The sequence below is a fragment of the Carcharodon carcharias genome, chromosome 3, assembly GCF_017639515.1.
Source record: "Carcharodon carcharias isolate sCarCar2 chromosome 3, sCarCar2.pri, whole genome shotgun sequence".
Taxonomy (NCBI): Eukaryota; Metazoa; Chordata; class Chondrichthyes; order Lamniformes; family Lamnidae; genus Carcharodon; species Carcharodon carcharias.
This window is the reverse complement of record NC_054469.1, coordinates 49,683,696-49,707,446: the sequence shown is the minus strand read 5'-3', so window position 1 is coordinate 49,707,446 and position 23,751 is coordinate 49,683,696. Positions and strand designations below refer to the sequence as shown.

The 23,751-nt window shown below is 41.6% G+C and overlaps 1 protein-coding gene across 6 annotated transcripts in view; it reads right to left on the bottom strand.

Moving 5' to 3' along the window:
- Nucleotides 1–23,751, bottom strand: part of znf438 (zinc finger protein 438) — a 220,377-nt gene that overhangs the window by 172,415 nt on the left and 24,211 nt on the right. For 2 of the 6 annotated variants that reach the window (XM_041183618.1, XM_041183621.1), the window contains exon 2: nt 2,008–2,347. The exons of 2 other annotated variants lie outside the window; for them this stretch is intronic. Coding sequence is in view for 1 of the 4 variants with exons in the window: in XM_041183620.1 (XP_041039554.1) it covers nt 2,032–2,053 (22 nt within the window). In the remaining 3 variants the exon portion in view is untranslated. The remainder of the gene's footprint in view (nt 1–2,007; nt 2,348–23,751) is intronic. 2 more of the 6 variants (XM_041183619.1, XM_041183620.1) reach the window with 1 other exon arrangement.

The following is a 23,751-nucleotide window of genomic DNA, read 5'->3' as shown; positions in this document are numbered from 1 at the left end:
GGACCAGGGTGTCCCGGAGGGAATGTTCCCTGCGCAAAGCCGTCGGGGGGCGGGGGGGGTGGGTGAAGGGAAGATGTGTTTGGTGGTGGCATCATGCTGGAGTTATGGTTGTGGTTGTTGGAGGTCAGTCTTCTCAGCCCCAGGACATCACTGCAAGAGTTCCTCAGGGTAATGTCCTAGGCCCAACCATCTTCAGCTGCTTCATCAATGACCTTCCTTCCATCATAAGGTCAGAAGCGGGGATGTTTGCTGATGATTGCACAATATTCAGCACCATTCGCGGCTCCTCAGATACTGAAGCATGTCCATGTCCAAATGCAGCAATACTTGGCCAAATCCAGGCTTGGGCTGACAAGTAGCAAGTAACATTCACACCTCACAAGTGTCAGGCAATGACCATCTCCAACAATAATGAGTCCAGCCATCGCTCCTTGATGTTCAATGGCATTACCATCACTGAATACCCCACTATCAACATCCTGGGGGTTATGATGGACCAGAAACTGAACTGGACTGGCCATATAAATACTGTGGCTACAAGAGCAGGTCAGAGGCTAGGAATCATGCAACGAATAACTCGCCTCCTGACTCCCGAAAGCCTGTCCACCACCTACAAGGCACAAGTCAGGAGTGTGATGGAATACTCCCCACTTGTTTGGATGAGTGCAGCTCCTATAACACTGAAGAAGCTTGACACCATCCAGGACAAAGCAGTCCACTTGACTGGCACTACATCCACTCCCTCCGCCACCGAAGCACAGTAGCAGCAGCGTGTACCATCTACAAGGTGCACTGCAGGAATTCTCCAAGGCTCCTTAGACAGCACCTTCCAAATCCTAAAAGGACAGGGGCAGCAGATAGATGGGAACACCACCACCTAGAAGTTCCCCTCCAAGTCACTCACCATCCTGACTTGGAAACATATTGTCATTCCTTCACTGTGACTGGGTCAAAATCCTGGAACTCCCTAACGGCACTGTGGATGTACCAACACATGGACTGCTGCTAGTCAAGAAGGCAGCTGATCACCACCTTCTCAAGGGCAACTAGGGACGGGCAATAAATGCTGGCCCGACCAGCAAAGCCCACATCCCATGAATGAACAAAAAAAAACCACAGTCCTGGCTTCCCTTTCAAGTGGGCTTGAAAGATCCAATGGCACTACTTCAAAGAAGAGCAGGGGAATTATCCCTAGTGTCTTGGCTAATATTTATCCCTCAACCAATATCACAAAAACCTGGCCATTATCACACTGTTATTTGCAGGATTTTGCAGTGTGCAAACTGGCTACCACATTTCCTGAATTACAACAGTGACTACACTTCAAAAGTACTTCATTGGCTGTTACATGCTTTTGGACATCCAGAGGTTGTAAAGGCACAATAGGAATGTAAATCTTTCTCTTTTCTTTAAATCTTATGCAAATTGACATTGGTGTGTTTAAAATCAGAAGTGCAATTTTCAGATATTGAATAAAATTTTTAACAGGTGTTCCGTACCCAGTTTCTTAAATCTCATCTAGTGATAACAAAGTTCTGTTGCGGAACAGAACAAAACCAACTACTGCCTGGATGATTAACAAATGTATTTGATTCTACCACATGGAATTTTAAGGGTCTGTAAATATTAGCAAGATTATACCTCATTTCAATTGAGGAAGCTTATGGTTCTAGTCGGTTAAAATTTCCTTTGAAATTACCTCAAGTCAGTACAGTTAGGATTTGCTGGCATCAATGTATGCAAGTCATATTCATAATAGCCTTACAACGGTGCAAGGCCTGGCTCAGTGGGATTACTCTCAACTCAGAATCAGAAATTCATGCGTATAAACCCAATTCTAGTGACTTGGGCATATAATCTAGGCCAGGGGCCAGGAACCTTTAATACCTAAAGAGCCTCTTCCAAAAAATTTGCCTAAAATGAGAACTATTAGGAGTTGCAATACAAAAAAATATACAGAATGCAGTCATGGCATAAGCATACTTTAAAAGGAAAAAAACTGTTTACCGAGAATCTAAGGAATCTACGCACTTAGCTGATGCTGTAAAGTCATTTGCTTTAACTTCTCTCTGATGCTTATAAGAATGACCGCAGTTACTACTGAGTTTTATGTAATTTCAGTCTTCTTTATACGTCGGACAGAAATCCAGTTTCGTAAAAATTTCAAAGTTCAATCTTGATGCTACCCAAAGCTTAAATTTGCCTTCCATGTTATCAACATTTTCCTGGAGATTCATAGCTGCAGGTTCTTTTCTCACTTCTCGATGGATATCTTCCAGCAAAGGTTTTGAGCCTTTCTAAATTTGTAGGAACACCGAATTGTTGGGTATAGCAATACCGAGGAGGACTGCAACAAATTACAGAAGCAAATTAATAAACTTGCAGAGGGCAAATAATTGGCAACTGAAGTTCAACATAGATAAACGTGATACAGTATATTTTGTTAAGAAGAATAGGAAGGTCACTTAGTACTTGGAAGGCGCAAGTCTACGTGGGGTAGAAGAACAAAGGGATCTCGGTCAATTACTACAAAATACACTAACGATTAAAAGTTATGCCACAGGTTAGCAAGACTATAAAAAAAAAGCAAACCAAGCACTGGGCTCTATTTCGACAGAAATAAAATTGATAAGTAGAGAAATCTGCTAAACTTGTATCAAACCTTGGTTGGATCACACAAAATACTGTGTGCAATTCTGGTGGTATATTCCAAAAAGGTACTGGAGAGGGCAACAGGAGATTTGCAAGGGTGGTACCAGAAATAGATAAGTAGTTCTTTGACATCATTTTCTTGACTTACGCCTTTTTTTCCACAATAACTCGAACCAACTGGAAAAGGAGGTGCTTTAGAGTCACACTTTTCCTCACAGCTATAGGTTACTGACCCCTGATCTAAGCTAATACTCCAGTGTGGTACTGACAGATAAGGTCTTTTACATCTAACTCAAAAGGTGGATAGTGTTTTGGTTTAATATCTCATCTGTTAAAAATCTCATGGCGTTATTCAAAGAAGAGTAGGAAAGTTTTCCAGGGAGCTGGCCAACATTTATCACTCAGCAACATCACTGAAAACAAATTATTCGGTCATTTATCACATTCTGTTAATTCACCTCCCAGCTTTTGTAAAACCTTTTCATCAAATCTAGTGAATCTTCATTGTTTGCATAAAGAATAGCTTTCAGATACTAAGTGTTATTGAATATATAATTGCTTTAATCAAATAGGAAATCAAAACATTTAGACTCCTCAGGGGAAAAAACAATTCTCCAGTGTTTCACTTGAATCTTGCAATTTTCCATTACTTAGAACTTATCCCAAAATATGCCCCAGGAATCCTCCTGTTCACTGCTGTTTCAAAAAAAAAAAAAATTGACCAGCCTGTGGCTCTTGAGACGGATGGGTAAATGTGCACCACCTCCTCCCCAATTTCACCCACAACCCCACCATAAACAAAGGGCCTTACACCTTACTTCAGGTGCCTTGCATCAGATAGATCAAAAAATTGTTAAACTCAGTACTATCAGTACTCTAATTTTACAATAAAGTTTTAAATATATACTTAACCAATTATCATCACACTGATGAGCCAGGCACAACCCACCAAATATACCTACCAATAGGCACATCCCTGAAACTGACCAATCAAAACAGTCCAGACAGACAAAAATAGCATATTATAATAGATATAATACTCATAATGCAAAAAAACTACAAGTGTTTTAATAATGCTTTTAAGAAAACAGGCAATTATTTAGAGTTGTAACCTGTCGACAATTTCACTGATGTGGACAGTCATGAGACCAGAGAAACCAGAGATAAAGGAAAGTTGTGACTCTATTAGCATTCTACTACATAGCAAACGAATATTTTTTAATGTAGTTGAAGATTTTATATTAATGGCATACACACCCAAGCAGTTCACAGATCACATCCAATACAAACAGCTATTGGTTAAATCAATATCACCTTATTTAACAGCTCAAAGCAGGTTATTATTCGATTACAAAGTACTCACTTGAACATGACATTTTCGGGAATATTGTGAAGAATTGTGCAAACCCAGCCCAGTTTCTCATTGTTATTTTGTCATTCAAGGAATTTTCATGCAACATAGTGGATGATTTAAGCAACTCAAACTGACAGCTTTACCAGTATTACAAGAATCAAATCAACAAGAGATTAACATAAACAGAAAATGCTGGAAATAGTCAGCAGACCAGGCAGCATTACAATGGCATGTACTCGACGCATAAGTGCAAATAGAATGCCCCCTCATATCACAGCAGCAACTGGCCTCACACCTCTCCTCCAACCAAAACTCAATACAAGACTCTGCTGAAACCATGGCAGCTGAGGCACCCATAACAGTGACAAGGGCCAAGTCTTAGCGGGGTTTCAGGAATGGCCATCTTATCAGCCAGTCATGCAGGACCAACACTAACTACCATTAACTTATACAAAGCAAGTGGTTTGGCTTTTTCTTCTTCCTTCCTTTACGCCCTATATAACCTCAGGGTTCCGTGGCCCTAGTTTGCGAACTACTGGTCTACAGAATAATACTAATTTCTAGCAATCTTCAACCATCATAGCCTCAAAATGCAGCGCAGTGATGGAACACAGGTTCATGCACACAAGTTCCACAAACACAAGTGCCAGTTTTACATGTACCAATGTGGGGAAAGAGCTCTGTAGCAGGTAAGGTGAAATGCTATGGCAAATCTTATGCATCTCCAGGGATAATTCTAGAATGTCACTGATAGAGGCCCAGAAGCATGTCCATGCCTAAGGAATAGGGAATTCAAGATGATAATGGAGGAGCGTTGTGAATGACAGAATTTATTTTGGCTGAGAACAATAGTACCATTCTAGTCAAAGCTAATATTGTTCCTCTTAGATTTGGAATACTGGACACTTAACGCAGTCTCTAAGCAATGGGATATTTTCATAATATAGAATATCATCACTGTAACTGCAAGCTAGCTCAAGTCCACAACAAGGAATAATAATAGCAATAACAACTTGTATTTATACAGCACATTTAACACAACATTTGAAGGTTACCATTGACCAGACACTGAACTGGACTAGGCATATAAATTCTGTGGCTACAAGAGCAGGTCAGAGGCTAGGGATCCTGCAGTGAGTAACTCACTTCCTCACTCCCCAAAGCCTGTCCACAATCTACAAGGCACAAGTCCAAGTCAGGAGTGTGATGGAAAACTCTCCACTTACCAGGATGAGTGCAGCTCCAATGACACTCAAGAAGCTCAACACCATCCAGGATAAAGCAGCCCGCTTGATTGGCAGCCCTTCCACAAACAGTCACTCCCTCCATCAATGATGCACAGTCGCGGCAGTGTGTACCATGTACAAGATGCACTGCAGGAATTCACCAAGGCTCCTTCAACAGCACCTTCCAAACCCATGACAGCTACCATCCAAAAGGACAAGGACAGCAGATAGATGGGAACACCACCACCTGGAAGTTCCCTTCCAAGCCACACACCGCCCTGACTTCGAAATATATTGGCGTTCCTTCACTGTCACTGGATCAAAATTCTGGAACCCCCTCCCTAACGGCACTGTGGGTGTACCTACACCACATGGACTGCAGCAGTTCAAGAAGGTAGCTCACCACCAGCTTCTCAAGGACAAGTGGGATGAGTAATAAATGCTGACCTAGCCAGCAATATCCACATCCCGTAAATGTATGAAACAAAGTAAAATATCTGAGGCGCTTGTCAGAGGCATGAGAAAACAAAATATGACACTGTGCCACATAACCACCTATATATGTAGAGTGCCTTTAACATAACAAAATGCTCCAAGGTGCTTCAGAGGAGCATTATAAAACAAAATATGACACCAAGCACATAAGGAGATATTTGGTCAAACAGATAGGTTTTAAGGAGTGTCTTAAAGGAGGAAAATGAGGGAGAGGGGCAGGGAGGATTAGGGAGGGAATTCCAGAGGTCAGGATTTAAGCAGGTTAGGCACTGCCCCCAGTGACATAAGAACATAAGAACTAGGAGCAGGAGTAGGCAATTCAGCCCTTCGAGTCTGCCCCGCCATTCTATACGATCATGGCTGATCTCATTTTGGCCTCAACTCCAATCTCCTGCCCTCTCCCCAGAACCTTTCAACCCATTACTTATTAAAAATCTGTCTATCTCCTTTAATTTATTCAGTATCCCGGCATCCACTGCACTCTGAGATAGTGAACTCCACAGAATCATGGCCCTTTGAGAAAAGTAATTCCTCCTCAGCTCGGATTTAAATCTACCACCCCACTGCCTAAAATTATGGCCTCTCATTCTAGAATGTCCCACAAGGGGAAATATCCGCTCCACGTCTACTTTGTCTATCCCCTTTGGCATCTTACATACCTCAATTAGTTCTCCTCTCATCCTTCTAAACTCTTTTGAATATCGGGATAAACTCCTCACCTCTCCTCATAAGACAAATCCCGCATCTCTGGAATCAATCCAGTAAACCTCCTCTGAACCGCCTCCAATGCAACCACATCCCTCCTCAAGTAAGGGGACCAAAACTGTGCACAGTACTCCAAGTGCGGTCTCACCAATGCCTTGTACAGTTGTAACAACACTTCCCTATTTTTATACTCTATTCCTGTAGCAATAAATGCCAAAATTCCACTTGCCTTCCTTATTACCTGTTGTACCTGCATACTAGCTTTCAGTGATTCATGCACGAGGACACTCAGATCCCTCTGCACTGAAGCATTCTGAAGTTTCTCATTTAAATAATGTCACTTTTTTATTCTTCCGACCAAAATGGATAACCTCACACTTATCCGCATTAAATTCCATCTGCCAAATTTTGGCCCATTCACCTAATCTGTCCATATTCATTTGTAAATTTATTTCTTCATTTTGCAACTTACTTTCCCAGCTATTTTGGTGTCATCTGCAAATTTAGCAATAGTGCCTTCTATCCCTGAATCCAAGTCATTAATCTAGATTGTAAATGGTTGGGGCCCAAGGACCGAACCCTGTGGCACCCCACTAGTTATAGCTTGCCATCCAGAAAAAGACCCATTTATTCCGACTCTCTGCTTTCTGTTGGTTAGCCAATCCTCTATCCAAGCTAATATATTACCCCTAACTCCGTGTGATCTTATCTTGTGTATTAATCTTTTGAGCAGCACCTTATCAAAGACTTTCTGGAAGTCCAGATATACCACATCTACAGGATCCCCATTATCCACTTTACCTGTCACATCTTCAAAGAACTCTAGCAAATTAGTCAAACATGATTTACTCTTCAGAAAACTATGCTGACTCTGATGGATTGTATTTTGACTTTCCAAATGCCCCATTACTACTTGTTAAATAATGGATTCCAACAATTTCCCAACGACAGATATTTATCTAACTGGTCTATAGTTTCCTACTTTCTGCTTCCCTCCCTCTTTGAATAAGGGCATTATATTAGCAATCTTCCAATCCACTGGAACCTTTCTAGAATCCAGGGAATTTTGGAATATTATAGCCAATGCATCCACTATCTCTGCTGCCACTTCCTTTAATGGGATGTAGGCCATCAGGTCCTGGGGACTTGTCACCCTTCATTCCCAATAGTTAGCTCAGTGCTCTTTCTCTAGTGATGGTGATTGTTCTAAGTTCCTCCTTCCCTATACCCTCTGCACTACCTGTTACTATTGGGATGGTACGAGTATCCTCCACCGTGAAAACTGAGGCAAAATATTAAGAGTCTCTGCCATTTCTGCATTCCCAACTATTAACTCCCCAGTTTCATCCGCCAAGGGGCCAACATTCACTTTAGCTACTCACTTTCCTTTTATATACTTGTAGAAGCTTTTGCTATCAGTTTTCACATTTGGCACTAGTTTTCTTTCGTAATTTACCTTTGCTCCTTTTATTTTTTTTTTGGTTGATCTTTAAAAGTTTCCCAATCTTCCAGCCTGCCACTGACCTTTGCAATTTGGTAGGCCTTAGATTTTGCCTTTGTGTTATCTTTAACTTCCTTGCTTAGCCATAGATGCTTTTTCCCCCCTTACCATCTTTCATCCTCTTTGGAATATATTTTACTTGGGAGGAATTGAATATCTCCTGAAATATCTGCCACTGCTCATCAACTGTCCACTAGCTGCTCGTATTCACTCAGCAGAACCTCTTTCCTCGTTCTACCTATATCGTTGGTACATGCGTGGACCACGACAACTGGATCTTTCCCCTCCCACTCCAAGTTCCTCTGCAGCCCAGATGAGATATCCTTAACCCTGGCACCAGGTAGGCAACACAGCCTTCAGGACTCTCGATCCTGGATGCAGAGAACAGTATCTATTCCCCTAACTATACTGTCCCCAATTACAACTACATTTCTCTTTTCTCCCCCCACTTGAATGGCTCCTTGTATTACGGTGCTACGGTCAGTTTGTTCACCTCCCTACAGTCCCCACTCTCATCCACACAGGGAGCAAGAATCTCAAACCTGTTGGATAAGAGCAAGGGATGAGGCTCCTGCAGTGCTACTTCCTGGATCCCTCTACCTGCCTCAATCATAGTCACCCTCCTGTCCCTGACCACTGGCTGAATTTAAGGTAGTTAATCTAAGGGGTGTGACTGTCTCCTGAAACATAGCGTCCAGGTAACTCTCCCCCTTCCTGATGTGTCGCAGTGTCCAAAGCTCAGACTCCAGCTCATCAACTCTGAGCCAGAGTTCCTTGAGCAACCAACATTTGCTACAGATGTGGTCACTAGGAACCACAATGGGGTCCACCAGCTCCCACATAATGCAGCTACAACACATCGCCTGGCCTTACATCTCTATTTTATTTCATTAGTTTTTCAATTTGTTTTTAAATTTCCTACTGGCCTTTAGTTTATCATTCTGTAAAATATTTCTCCCATTTACCTTTAATCTGAAAGCAAGTTAGAATAGAGATTCAAAATACATTTTTTAAAATCAACTGGAACTCGCTCTCTCTGCTGAGTTGAAGCTGAAGTGTTAGGCCTCCAATCCTGGGCCCCAGTAGTCACCTTTAATCTGAAATCAATTTAGAATAGGTAGTTCAAGCTAGCATTTACATACCAACCAATGAATTTACGGTTTTCCCGTGATGTCACTTTGTTTTTTTCACTCGGCAACAGTGACTGCAGAGGTCACTCTTCCCAGACTCAACTAAATTCACAAATGCTCAAGGAGCCAAAATTTGAGGGGTGTGCTTATCTCAGAGGCTGTAGGGCTGGAGGAGGTTGCAGATGTAGAAATTTGAAAACAGGAGTGAGAATTTTAAAATCAAGACATTGCTTAACCAGAAGCCAATGTAGGTCAGCCGTCACAGGAGTGATGGTGAACAGGATTTGGTGCGAGTTAGGATATAGGCAGCAGAGCCTTGGATGTCCTCAAGTTTATGGAGGGTAGAATGTGGGAGGCCAGACAGGAGTGGATTAGAATAGTTAAATCCAGAGGTAACAAAGGGTTTCAGCAGCAGAAAAGTTGAGGTGGAGTAGAGTTGATGTTACAGAGGTGGAAATGAATGGTCTTAGTGACAACGCACATGTGGTAAAACTTCATCTCGGGTTCAAACGTGACACCAAGGTTGCGAACAGTCTGGTTCAGTCTCAGAGTTGCCAGTGAGAGGGATGAGTCAGTGATAAGGGAGCAAGCGTTTCTGGTGGGGACCGAATACAATAATTTCAGTCTTCCCAATGTTTAATTGGAGAAAATTGCTACTCATCCATTACTGGATGTCAAACAAACAATCTAACAATTCATTGACTGTGGAGGAGTCAAGCGAGGTGGTGGTGAGGTAAAGCTGGGTGTCGTCAGTGTAAGAAGCTTGACACCATTCAAGATAAAGCAGGTCCCTTGATTGGCACCCCATCAGGAAACATTCACTCCCTCCGGCGAACAGTGGCAACAGTGTGTACCATCTGCAAGATGCACTGCAGGACTCACCAAGCCTCATTCGACAGCACCTTCCAAACCCACAGCCACTACCATCTAGAAGGACAAGGGCAGCAGATACGTGAACACCACCACCTGAAGTTCCCCTCCAAGCCACTCAGTATCCTGACTTGGAAATATATCGCGGTTCCTTTACTGTCACTGGATCAAAATCCTGGAACTCTCTCTGTAACAGCACAGTGGGTCAGTGGGTGTACCTACACCACACGACTGCAATGGTTCAAGAAGGAAGCTCACCACCACCTTCTCAAGGGCAATTAGGGATGGGCAATAAATGCTGGCCTAGCCAGTGACGCCCACATTGCAGAAATGAATTTTAAGAGTAGAAAATGGTGCTTTTGGATATCATCGCTGAGCGGCAGCATATAGATGACAAATAAGAAGGGCCAAGGATCCTAGGTCCTATGGGGTACGCCAAAGGTAACCATGCGCAAGTCAGAAGAGGCTGTTTAGTATAGCAGTGGCACCGATGCCCTATGCCAGAATGATAAAGATTGATCCTTCATGCTTTGGTTTGTAATTCCACCCAAACTGTGTAGCTCTGGCACAGAACAGAGGGCAGCCATTTTTTTTGAGGGAAGGAGTTTTAAATGAAACAAGACAAGTCAAATTTGCACTTATAAAGCATTAAAACATCTTGCCAATTCTCTTAAAATATCCCAATGATACATACAACAAATTACTTGGAAGCTCAGTGACTTATCATATAGACAGGTGGAGCAGTCAATTTGTGCTTAGCAATGTTGCAAAGAAAGCCAAACTACATTGATCTAGTATTCCCATTTCCTGTAAAGTGATTCAAGAATGACAATGGGTTGTTTAAGAATTAGCCCCCCCACCATCCCCCACACCCAAAGTCAGTGAACAACTTATTGCATCTCAAGTAAGAAAAAAATGAATGCAACAAAATGGATCTTGTTGCACTGTAATCCATCATCTTCCAAAAATAAACATGTAGGTAAAACATAGCTTCAAAAGAAAACGTACTAAAAACAGAAATAAACATTGGTGCCCGCTGCAGGGGCTTACCAAAGAAATGGTTAAAAAGCTAACTCAAGTCAGCTAGCAGGTATTTTTTTGGTAGGTACAGCAGCTAATACAGGCTTGAGAAAGCTGCATCAAGATAAATACCAAAATGTAGTGCATTCGAAAAGAAAACAAACCTACAAATTAGGAGCAAGGGTGGGCCAGTTGTCCCCTCGAGCCTGCTCTGCTATTTGATAGAATCATGACTGATCTGAATGTGGCCACTATATCCTTTGAATATCAAAAAATAACTAAAATACTACCTTCTAGAACTCAAAGTCAAGCAAGTTGAATTGCCTTAGATTTCCTTATTCAGCTTTAGTCTAATTTATGAAGGGGAATACTTAATGTTTCACAAGCCTTTGAAGGCTAGCAGGCTCTACTGCAGCAAAATGATCAAAGGGAAAATCAAGAACTTGAAGAGATTAAAGACTGAACTGATGTATCAGTCTGGCAGTGGTACAAATTTAAGCGCCATAAGCGCTGCAGCACAGATAGGTAGAACATGGATTTACGTTGATTCTCCACACAGCAAGTTCTTATCTTGGTTTGAATATAAATGGAGAGGCAATGTGGTTCTTCACAAAAAGAAGAAAAAAAGTTACAGGTCTGCATAGGCTGAAAGCAATAGCTGACATTCACCTAAACGTTGCCAAGTGGGAAAAGGGTGCAACAAAACAACAATGGGCAGAAGAACAAAAATAAAAATACTTGGAAAAACTCAGCAGGTCTGACAGCATCTGCAGAGAGGAATACAGTTAACATTGAGTCCGTACGACTCTTCAACAGTTCTGTTTTGTTGAAGAGTCATACAGACTCGAAACGTTAAATGTATTCCTCTCCGCAGATGCTGTCAGACCTGCTGAGTTTTTCCAGGTATTTTTACTTTTGTTTTGGATTTCCAGCATCCGCAGTTTTTTGCTTTTATATTAATGGGCAGAAAACAATGGGCAGGAGGCAGGGAGAAGAGATGGTGGCTTTGTGGTAACGTCACTGGGTGAGTAATCCAGAGGCCCAGATTCATGTTCTGGGGACATGGGTTCAAATCCCAGCATGGCAGCTGGTAGAATTTAAATTCAATTAGTAATCTGGAATATAAAACTAGTCTCAGTAATGGTAACCATAAAACTATCAATTTTTTAAAAACCCACCTGGTTCACTAACTTCATTGAGGGAAGGAAATCTGCCATCCTTACCTGGTCTGGACTACATGTGACTCCAGACCCACAGCAATGTGACTGATCTTTAGCTGCCCCTGTGAGATAGCCTAGCAGGCCACTCAGTTCAAGGGAGAGGCGGCGGCGTAGTGGTATTATCACTGGACTAGTATTTCAGAGACCCAGAGTAATGCTCTGGGGACACAGGTTCGAATCCCATCAGGGCAGATGGTGAAGTTAAACGATTGTAGTAAAAACCCATCTGGTTCACTAATGTCCTTTAGGGACGGAAATCTTCCATCCTTACCATCCAGGCCTACAGTGGTTGACTCTGAAATGCCCTCTGCCTAGCAAGCCACCCATCCAGCAACACCCACATCCCATATATTTCAGCAATCTAGTGATTTAGTACAGGTTTGACCAGAGTGTTAATCTCCACCACTTCACAAGAACAAATGAAATAGGAAGAGTAGACAACTGGCCCCTCAACCCTGCTGCCCCATTCCCTTAGTACCCAAAACATTCCCCGGCCACTGTTCCTAACATATTCAATTCTCAGCCCTGATGGCAGCATGAGAAAAGTTTCTCTCTGCACAGATGCTGCCAGGCATGCCAAGTTTTTCCATCATTTGCTGTTTTTTATTTCAGATTTCCAGCATCCGCAGTATTTTGCTTTTATCTTATATGCGAAAAGTCCAGCTGAAGCACCAGAAACGAAACTCTGATTCTCTCAACTTAATTTGAAAACAAGACCCATGAATGATTCAACATCAGTCGGCACAAATTATCACACTGTATATGGAGGTAATGAGTCTTTATTTTGCATTTTCCTTTCTCCATAAGTCATTCACCACTAACTGCTCAGGCAATAACTTTTAATTCCAAAGTATGCAGCTGCTGCTAATTTTCATCTGCAAAGTTTTGCATTAATTTCTCCTTTGGACTTTAAAACATTCAAAATGATTAAATTAAATGTCAGGTTTGATTTGCAAAATTGGCTCAGGTAAGCTTATTTTGTGACCGTTAGGGTCACAGTGGTGGAATTATTTTACGAACGGATGTTTTTATCTCATTTAAGATCTATTGAACAGTTGTATCTAGTCCTCACAAACCAACCTTTCAAAAATACCTTACTTAACTCCAGCATATCTATCTAGCAATGGTATACATGTACACTGAGCATTAGAGTAACTTGGCAGTAAGAGAACCCATCAGCTTCAAACTTATAATAAATGAAATTCAGAATTTTTCTTCCATTTATATGTAAAATATTCCACAAGGGAATGCTATGTTGTTGGAGTTGCTATTCCTTTCAATGCGATAGTAAAACGAAGCTCCTTTGCCCTGTGCAGGACTGTACTCTGTGTTCTGGCTAACCTTCCTCCTCCAAACACCACAGAGGTCAACTGATCATCCAGGCAAATGGTGCTTTAGGGCATTTGCTGTGTATAAAACAGCTGATGTGTTTGCCCACACATTTGACTAGTGAATTTCAAAGTAATTCATTATATCTGAACTGTTTTGAGAAATTATATTTTCATTTCTCTCTTCCTCCCCCACACCCAACCACCACCACCACGCCGCTCCCCCACCTCCCCCCACTCCCTCAACTCCCCCAATTGGCTTTTCAGCAATCCCTCCCAACTAATAGCTGTAGTCAATGGCTCATTGGGCACTTTCTGGTGTTGATTAAATTCTGCCATTATTTTTACCTACCCATCTGTTGCTCCAGCTGCATGCGATAAATGTACCCTCATCCATATAAGTACAAATATCACTAAGTACATAATAGTACTCAAGACAGGTCTCCTGATCCGTAACATAGTTCATTAATGCTAACTGTGCCTGGGGTCCTTTCTTGCCATTTTTTAATCTATTATTTTACTAGCGAAGAGAAAATTAATTAGTAATAATTGCTAACCTGTCGATGGTTTATGTGGTGCTGTCTGCCTCATTTCTGAAGCTTCAGCTTGACACTGATCTAAAGTTTGCAATTTGCCACCAGAAAATCTCTTATAAATGTTGAAGCCAGTTTTATTTTTACAGTAACAGCTACCAACTCAGAAGCAGAATTTGTGTAATTTTATTGAAAGAAAAAGCTAATTATTGATTTACAGAAAAGATACAAAGGCCAGTGATGCTGCAGGATGTTGAAGAATTTCCAGACTCTGGTTGCGTGTCTTGTGAGCAGTATGAAATCATTACTGACTCAGGTATTTATGCAGTTTTTCCCATTTCCTCTCCAAAGGTCTCTACAGTCACTCACAGAGCATTCCTACTGACTCCCACCTAAACACACGTTTCCTGTTTATACCAAAATTGTCTCTTATCTGGCAAGCTCCCTAAGAGCAGGTGATTAACAACATAGCTCCAAGTGCTTACCAAATAGCTTTTCAATTGTTTTCATAATTTAAAAGAAAACATTTTTTAACTCGTGCACTTCTGTGTATCACTGCTTGAGCAATAATACAAATTGATGCAAAATCAACAACAACTTATATTTATAATAGTGCCTTTAATGTAGAGAAACATCCCAAGGTGCTGCACAGGATCGAAGTATGACATTGAGCCACATAAGGAGATATGAGATCAGATGACCAAGAGGTAGGATTTAAGAACTATCTTAAAGGAGGAAAGCGAGGTAGAGGCTGAGAAGGTCAGGAGGGAATTCCAAGCTCGGGGCCTAAGCAACTGAAAGCACAACCACCAATGGTGAAGCAATTATAATTAAGAATGCACAGGAGGCTAGAATTAGAGGAGTGCAGATGTCTCAGAGGATTGAGGGGAGATTATCTAGATATGAAGGGGCAAGGCCATGGAGGGATTTGAAAACAAAGATGAACATTTTAAAATCAACACATTAAGAACAATAAATACCATAAATATTTACCAAATAAATGGTGATGAACTTATTGTTCTCAAAGCAGTTAATAGCAGCAATTATTAATAGCTCAAATCCAAGTCAAACTCGCGGTCCTCTCTCGCCAATCATAACAGCATCCATAAGACATAGAAGCAGAAATTAGGCCATTCGGCCCATCGAGTCTGCTCCGCCATTCACTCGTGGCTGATAAGTTTCTCAACCCCATTCTCCCACCTTCTCCCCGTAACCTTTGATCCCCTTACCAATCAAGAACCTATCTATCTCGGTCTTAAATACACTCAATGACCTGGCCTCCACAGCCTTCTGTGGCAATGAATTCCATAGATTCACCACTCTCTAGCTAAAGAAGTTTCTCCTCATCTCTGTTCTAAAAGGTCTTCCCTTTACTCTGAGGCTGTGTCCTCGGATCCTAGTCTCTCCTACTAATGGAAACGTCTTCCCACGTCCACTCTATCCAGGCTTCTCAGTATTCCGTAAGTTTCAATCAGATCCCCCCTCATCCTTCTAAACTCCATTCAAATGTTTCTTCAATTATTCCAGCATATTTCTCTCCATGATCCTACCCAGAAGTTCCATCCACTTGTTCAGCATTGTGCATGAAGAATTTCCTGCACATCGGTCCTAAAATTGGGCTTTTGCCAGTTTTAATTCTGTCTCCCCATCCCATTTTTACAGTTTAACCTTTAAGTCATACTTCAGGTACCTTTGCATATTACTTTACATTTAACTCCATAAAATGTCCTCTCAATCACCACCTTTCAAAACCAGAAACCACACAGTTCCCATCCTTGTTCAAGGTTTTCTGATGCAAGAGTTCCATTAATGATGGAGTGGATGGAAGTGATAATCACTCCATCTGATTAATATTAAAAATGTGCATCAAGATACTGTATATACAATCTACACAAGTTATGTAATTAAAATTGTTAGCTCAAACAGAAATCACTACAAATAGTTCCTGTGCTGTTTAGTCAAAATTGCCCAAATTCCTCAATAATTCAATTTTTTTAAGCAGGATTACACTGCAAACTAATTTGTTAGCAGGGTAAAAAAATTGTTAGATAGAGAAAGAATGGAATTGATGTCTAGCCTTTGAGATGACAGAAAGACAACAAAAATGACAGTAAATAAAATTCACTTTTTTTCCCTCTTTGGGCATCCTCATCAGCCTGTACCAGGAAAATAATCCCAAGTCTCTGCCAATATGACTGCATCACCACTTTCTAGGACCGCGATCTGAGGCAAGGACAACAATTCTTTGCAATAGTTTTGATGAATGAGTGTCCAGCAAGGAGACCAGTTACCCCACCATCTAAACTGGTGTTGTCTCATATGCGACATTAAACCGAATCTTGATTTACAGATTCAATTGCAAATATTAGGGGTGAGGTGGAAGAAGGCATGAACTTAGTGGCGCACTTGCTTGCCCTATAGGGTCCAGACTCTGTTCTCAAATATTAAGACTGCTTGTTGACAGAGATTTCTCCAGCTGGATATGTCCAGGGTTCTTCATTCCATGTGATGGGGTCCAATTTGTAGGCTCGGAGAGTGGCTTTCAGAATATCTTTGTATCTAAGTTTGGGATGTCCCATGGTGCAGGCTTCTATACTCAGCTAGCTGTAGATAACTGCCCATGATGCGCATGCTCTCATTTCTGTGTATGCAGCACCTTGCAAGAACTTCAGTGTTAAGGATTTTGTGCTGCCACGATGTTGCAGATAGTTCTTAAGCAGTGAAAATGGAATGTGTCTAGTTGCTTTATGTAATGCTGGTAAGTCATCCATGCTTTACAACCAAGGAAGAGTGATTAGAGAACCACTTGGTCGACTTTGATCTTTGTTTTGAGACAAACTCCATGCTCTCTCCAAAGCCTGTGGGTGCTGAGCTTGTTTTTGCCAGGGTGATTTCATCACCCAACATGGTGTTGCTGAAGAGGACACTCCCAAGACAGCAGACCTTCTGAACTGAGTTGAGGGATTATGGGGTCATGGAGTTTGTGGCCAGTGACAGGTTGATACAAGATCTATCATTTTCAGACTTATTTTAAGACTGAGGCATTGAGACGTGGGCAAAGTGGCCAACAAGCAGCTGGATGTCTTCCAGTGTGTGCAATGTGAGCACAGTCATTGGCAAACAGGAGCTCACTTAGTAGCTGTTCTGTGATCTTTATGCAAGCTTTGAGTCTTTGCAGAGCGATGACGTTGCTGTCGGTCCTGAACTGAATGAGGACTCCTATGTTGAGGTCTCTGAATGCGTACAAGAGCATGGCCAAAAAGTAGATGGCAGACAGAACTACTAAAGTTACTACACAGCTTTGCTTGATGCCATTGGTGACACGAAAGGCATCTGTTAAGGCACCATTCTACATGACACTGGCCATCATGCTGTCATGAAATGAGTGGATGATTCTGATCATCTTTTCAGGCTATCTATATTTGCACAGCACCTTCCACATACCTTCGTGGTTTACTGTGAAGACAACTTTGGTCAGGTCCACAAACACAACATAGGAGGTTCTTGCTTTGTTAGTGTGACATTTCTTGAATTTGACATGCGTCAAAAGGTCATATTAACTATTCTTCATCCAGCATTCTAGGTACACAGTCTGCAGTTTGAGTGGAAATCCTGTTGACAATTAAACCTTGCAAGAATTTTTCCCATTATGGAGAGAGGTGAAATACCATGATGATTGTCACTGATGAACTGCTTACCTTCTGGTTGCAAAGATGAGTTATGGAAGCATCCTTGTAATCTTGGAGCACAATGCCCTGGTTCCAGATTAAGCAGAAGAGGTGAGTGAGATTCCTAGCCATGTGAACTTCTCCATACTTGGATACTTCAGATGTAATACCATTGGCTCCCAAAGTCTTTCCCACAGATTGTTTTATAGCCTTGGTGACCTCAACTTGTGGTGGATCAAGAGTAATCTCATTCAGAATGTGATGCTGCGGAAGTGACTTAATGGCAATGTTGTATACTATGGATTCTTGGTTCAAGTGATTGTTGAAGTGCTCTGTCCAAGAAAAGAGGATCTCATGTCTGTTTTTTAGTTTCTGATTGCCATCTGCTGAGAGGGCTGGTGTCACGCTATTGATTTTTTGGGCCGTAAACAGATCGGAAATCTTCATGGAGAGCCATCAGGTTGTGCTTATCGGCAACTCCCTGAAGTTCTGCAGCTCTGTTCTCCCAAGACCAGTTTTTCATTTTAGTTTGGCCTGCAGCATGTGTTTTGCAGCGTGTTTTTTGCTTGATGATATCTGGCTTCTCTTGCTGATGATTATTTGTCAGATACGTAGGACCTGTGAGCATTGTACACATCATTCGGTAGCTTGGTTATATCTTGGTCGTTCTTATCAAACCAATCTTGGTCGTTCCTTTTGACGAATCCAAGGACCTCATGTGAAGTGCTGAGGGATACCCCTTAACTTTTTCTGAGAATCTTCAATGCCAATATTATTTTCTGGGAGACCAGCAAGCTTTACGGCTATTTTTTGCTCCAGTGCCTGTCACTTGGCTAGGTCTTTTAAGGTAGTTACATCAAGCATCCTTTGTGGTTTGACACTCTGTCATAGCACTTAAGGTCTTATCTTCAAGGATGTGACACTCCTGCAAGTTGATGGTCTACCAGCATTGAGCACCTTTAAGGCAGTGAGTACAGAGCATGGCCTTGAGGTGTCTCTGTCGTACAATAATGCGTTCCAACACATGCCAATGCATACATCTTGGGTGGATCCATGTTGTTTTCAGTTTATCAGCTTGTTGAAAGATTATGTTTGTGATGCTGAGATCAAACTCGCTGCACTTCAAGAGGAGGCGGCTGTTGGGAGTTAACACTACCAATGCTGTCGTGTCCCAGTATTCCCCTCCATGTAATACAGTCTGCACCAACACAGCATTGAAATCACATAAGATGAAAAGTTTCTAGTATTCCTCTGATGACCCTGCTGAGATTGTCATAGAATGCTTCTTTGACCTCGTCTCTGGGTATATGTCACTGTTGATGCATAGGCACTGATGAGTGCTGCATACTGGTTCGCAGCAAGACTTACTGGAAGTACCATGAGTTGATCACTGATATCCTTGGGAAGTCAGTTGAGCTTACGTGTCAATTCCAATCAAATGGCAAAGCCCACACTTGACAGCAGAGGTTGGTCCTTGGACATGCCAATCCACTAGTAGAATGTGTAGCTTGTGGCTACTTCCTCAAGATGAGACTCCTCTGCAAATTTTGTTTCACCAAGAGCGGCGATGTCAATTTTATACCTACCCAGCATTCTGGAAATGATGACTGTTCTACACTCTAGTCTTGTAGTATTGTGTGACATCCAGGAGCTTAGTATCAGCCAGCAGTTAGCTGACCTTTTGAGTCCCTGCATTTGCCAGGTCACCACTCCTGGCTGGTCCCCTATCTGTGGTCTTTCCAATGCCATGTTACAATTCTAACATGCTACATTTGATTGTGCAAAAACCATGCATTAATGGTGGAATTTACTTTAGATTGCATATACAATCCAAAACACATTAACACTGCTGTCACTGGCAACAGTCAAACTGAAATCAGCTGTGTACAATTTCCTGATACATGTTCCAAAGACTCCTCGTGACCTCTGTATTAGTGTCACCTTTAGTTACAGGTAGGTGCAACCACTCTATGGGAGGGTTAAAATGGCAGAGAATACTGGGGGGGAAATTGGTATAGTTTAAGGGGAAAAGCAGAGCTACTGGAGGCCACAATGTGGCTAATTATTAAACACTGACCCTGGCAGAGCCCACAATATACTGCTCACAATCCTAATTGAGAATGATAGAGAATAGTACAGATGTGATGGGCTGCTGTGGATAATGGTAAAAATCAGAAAAAAACACTTGCCTTCAAAGCAAAACAACACATTGCCAAAAGCTAAAAATGGGCAGGAGGGACATAAATTCAAGGACTTTTGTTTTGAAACTAAAATAATCTAGAATAATAAATTTGTCTGTCCACTCTTTACTGATTACTCGATCAGCTGATGTGGTGCATGGGACCTGGCACACACGGGGGGACATAAAAAAGAGGACCTTAAACCAAACTCCAGGGTGCCAGGTGTCAGATGGATCAAAAAATTGTTAAACTCGGTACACTCAGTACCCAAATTTTACAATAAAACTTTAAAATATCTAATTAACGAACTGTCATCCACAGGTGCAGAACAAAAGTTTTGCAAAACCACTTCACAAAACTCTCCACAAAGCAAAGCTCATAAACCTGTCTTTGTTTTAAAAAGTGAGTCTCCTCCTGCGGGTTCAATGGACAAATCCATGAGTCAGTAAAGATTCCCTGAATGTTTACTCTGTAAATCGATTTCAATGAAGTTTTGGTTTCTCTACATCAGAGTGTAGCTCTCTTTATGACATTGGAGGGGTGGCATGGAGAGGGTAGAATGGTGTGAGAGGAAGGAGGATGCTGTGGGAAGGAGAGTGGAGGGAGGAGTGTAGAAGGAAGGGATGTGTTAGGCAAGGGAGGGAGGGAGAGGGGTAGATCGCTTGGGAGGGAGAGAGAGAGAGAGAGAGAGAGAGAGAGAGAGAGAGAGAGGAATGGTATGGAAGAGAAGAGGTTAGCAAGGGGGAAGAGGTTGGCATATGAAGAAGAGCATTGGCACAAGCGGGATGAAAGGGGAGGGAGTAAATGGGAAGAGTGGATGCGATGATAGAATTGATTAAGTATGCTAATTTGACAGCAAATATTTTGTGGGTCTCTCCTGGTTTAAAACATAAAAGAGTGTTAACATAAGAGGAATATATTTTACTGTCATACACATTTTATGCTTACAATTTACATTCAGAGAGGCTCTCCTATCCCAAGCCTAGTTTAATGTCAGAAATATTAAAAGTTTTTTTAAATGGGAATTTGGTCCCAATGTTGAAGTCAGAATTAATCTACTACCACCTGCAAACTCCAAATGGGAATTGGAGGGAGTGTAATAATTCCAGTTTCTTCCACAGACACATATGAATTAAATCTGTGTCTGCACAGCTGACTAGAAGAATTTAAGTCTGACATGCATGATTGTTCTGCCTATATAAAGAACAGCCAACAGGTCAGAGGCAGCTGAGCTGAAGTAAAAAGTATAAGTATTTAGGAGGAACCAAAACAAGATATGGGCAGGGGAACTCGTGAAAGAGAATTATTTTCCAGACCAAGCTTCTAAAGTAATATTCTATTCTTTTAAAGACTATTTCTTCCTCTTCCATAAAACAGGCTGACTTCAATAGCAGAACTGTACTGCTTAAAAATAGGATTGTGCCAGAAAAACACAATTCCTTTCTTCCCCCACCCTACTTGCCCCTCCTACCCAAAAGGAATGTATAACACGTGGTGCTGTCAATAACAACTTCTTGTAGGCAGATGTAAATCTGTCTGAAACTTCCACCACATAGGAAATAAGTAATATGAGAAATGTATGCAAGGTAGACCACACCTACATATCATTGCAGATAGGACTTCAGCCACCACTGAACAAAGGAATCTGTCCCTCTCATAACATAGCCCCACTTTCTGGTGGAACAGATTTGCCAACAGAGGAAATAGGCTTAACAATCTATTTTGTGACAACAGTCTCCTGCACTTTGCCTGATAACAGACCACGAAACTGTAAGATCATGTCACCTTGGTGAAAGAGGAAATGGCACTGCATATTACAAAATCCAGAAGGTTGCTAAACATTGCATCAAGAAATTAGAATAGGAACACTACATAATTACAGGCTATGGTAGTTTTAGAGAAGCAAGTGGAATTGGGCCCAAGCACAACCTATTTCTTAAATCCTCTGTTTAAATGGAAAATGAACAATTGTAGCCTGAAGCACACTAATGCATCTAGCTCTTATGATGGACAGAAACAACCCTTTTTATGACAGAAGTAATGTCATACAACATGAACTTGGATAATATTAAGTTCAATTTCCATGTTGGGTGGATTAGATTACTGGTGGCTGCAGCAGAAACAGTGTCTGCCTTTTGAACAACTCCGTGTTTGAATTACTCCAATTGTGTTTCTGTCCCTGTCACAGTACCAAAGCTACCCTAACCAAAGTTACATCAGCTTCAAACATGAGGTTATTTTACATATGTATAGTTTCATTTCTCCACCATCTCTCTCAGCTCCTTCACTGCCTCTGGAGTATCAGACTACTTGCCCATCTTGGATGAGTGCCATTTTATTTTCTCCAATAAAACACTGGGAAGAAAGAAGCCATTGCTTTGGCCACCATCACAAACTGCTACCCTTGTCAACAATTCCTTCCTCCTCCCCAGCTATCTGAAGCTGAACTAGACTGTTGACACACCCATGTCCTATCTGGCCCCAAATTGTGCTTTGAGTTTCATATTTTCTCCATCAAAGGCTGCTTATGTCTACCTCTAACATTGCCCATCACTGCTCCTACCTCAGTTCACCTGCTGCTGAAACTCTCATCCATTGTTTAATCATCTCCAGACTTTAATATTACAATGCTGCTAGCCAATCTACTATCCTCCACACGAAGTTCACCCAAAACTCTCCCAAGACACAGACGCTATGAGTCGGAGACTGAACTGTTTCCCATTTTCAGCATCAGATCAAGAAATGGAGGTTAACATGTGGCCCATATGAAGGTTATGTGGGATTTCAGATGTGCCCGGGTCTGAATGACTGGCCTCAAGCTCTAGTGGAAGATGTAAAGTGACCATAATATCTTGATTGGAAATTGGGCGTTTTTGAAAACATATCAGGAAAGAAAGAGTCAACTCGAAGCAAGTAACTTGATTTTAGAGGCACCATGAAGCTTAGTAAATGCAACAGATTAAACTTTTTTTTTTAATTGCGCAAAAAAAAACTCTGCTCTCCGTACTTTATCCTCACCCCCATTCACTCATTACTCCTGTATTTGCTCACATACACTGGCTTCCAATCCAACTCTTCCAATTTAAAATTCTTATTTTTGTGTTTAACTCACTTATACATTCCACTGTGCCCGATTTCTGTAACCTCCTCCAGCCCACAACCACCTCCCCTTGGCCCCCAAACTGTTCATTGCTCTAAGTCATTTTCTCCATCCCTCCCTTTGTCCCATCACTGACAGCCATACATTCTATTGCCTAGGCCCTATGTTATGGAATTCCCCGCCCTAGCCCTTCCATCTCCCTCTCCTCTTTAAGGACTATACTTAGATCCATCTCAGACAAAGCTTTTGGTCACTCCACCTAATGGCTCTAGCTCAGCATGCATTTAGTTTTGCATATGTCTCCTTGAAGTACCTTGGGATGTTGTTCTACTCTAAAAGCAAGTTGATGCTGTATTGAACTCTTTGAAAAATGCATGCAGTGGTCCATACAAATACTCATGAAAATAGTTTTCAGTCCAGACATGAAATTACAACAAAGTCCATTCAAGGGTATGTTACTAGGACAATGGGCAGAATACTTTCAACTGTGGAGAACAGGTGAGGATTTGAAATCATATCTGCCTGTGTTAGTAAGTAGCAATGTGGATGAGAATTAACCACTCCATTTCACCTTCCTCAGATCATGCATAATTAGAAGAGATGAAAAACACGTTGAACTTTGTTTTCATGAACATCGGTGTGAACTTAGTTGTGCTCTAGGTACTGATGAACCAAAGAGACAGATTTCCAGACTTTCAGTCTGGAATACCATCAAGACATTCTGCCTTCACAATTTATTTCCAAGGCTCAAACAAATGTATGCCTAGTT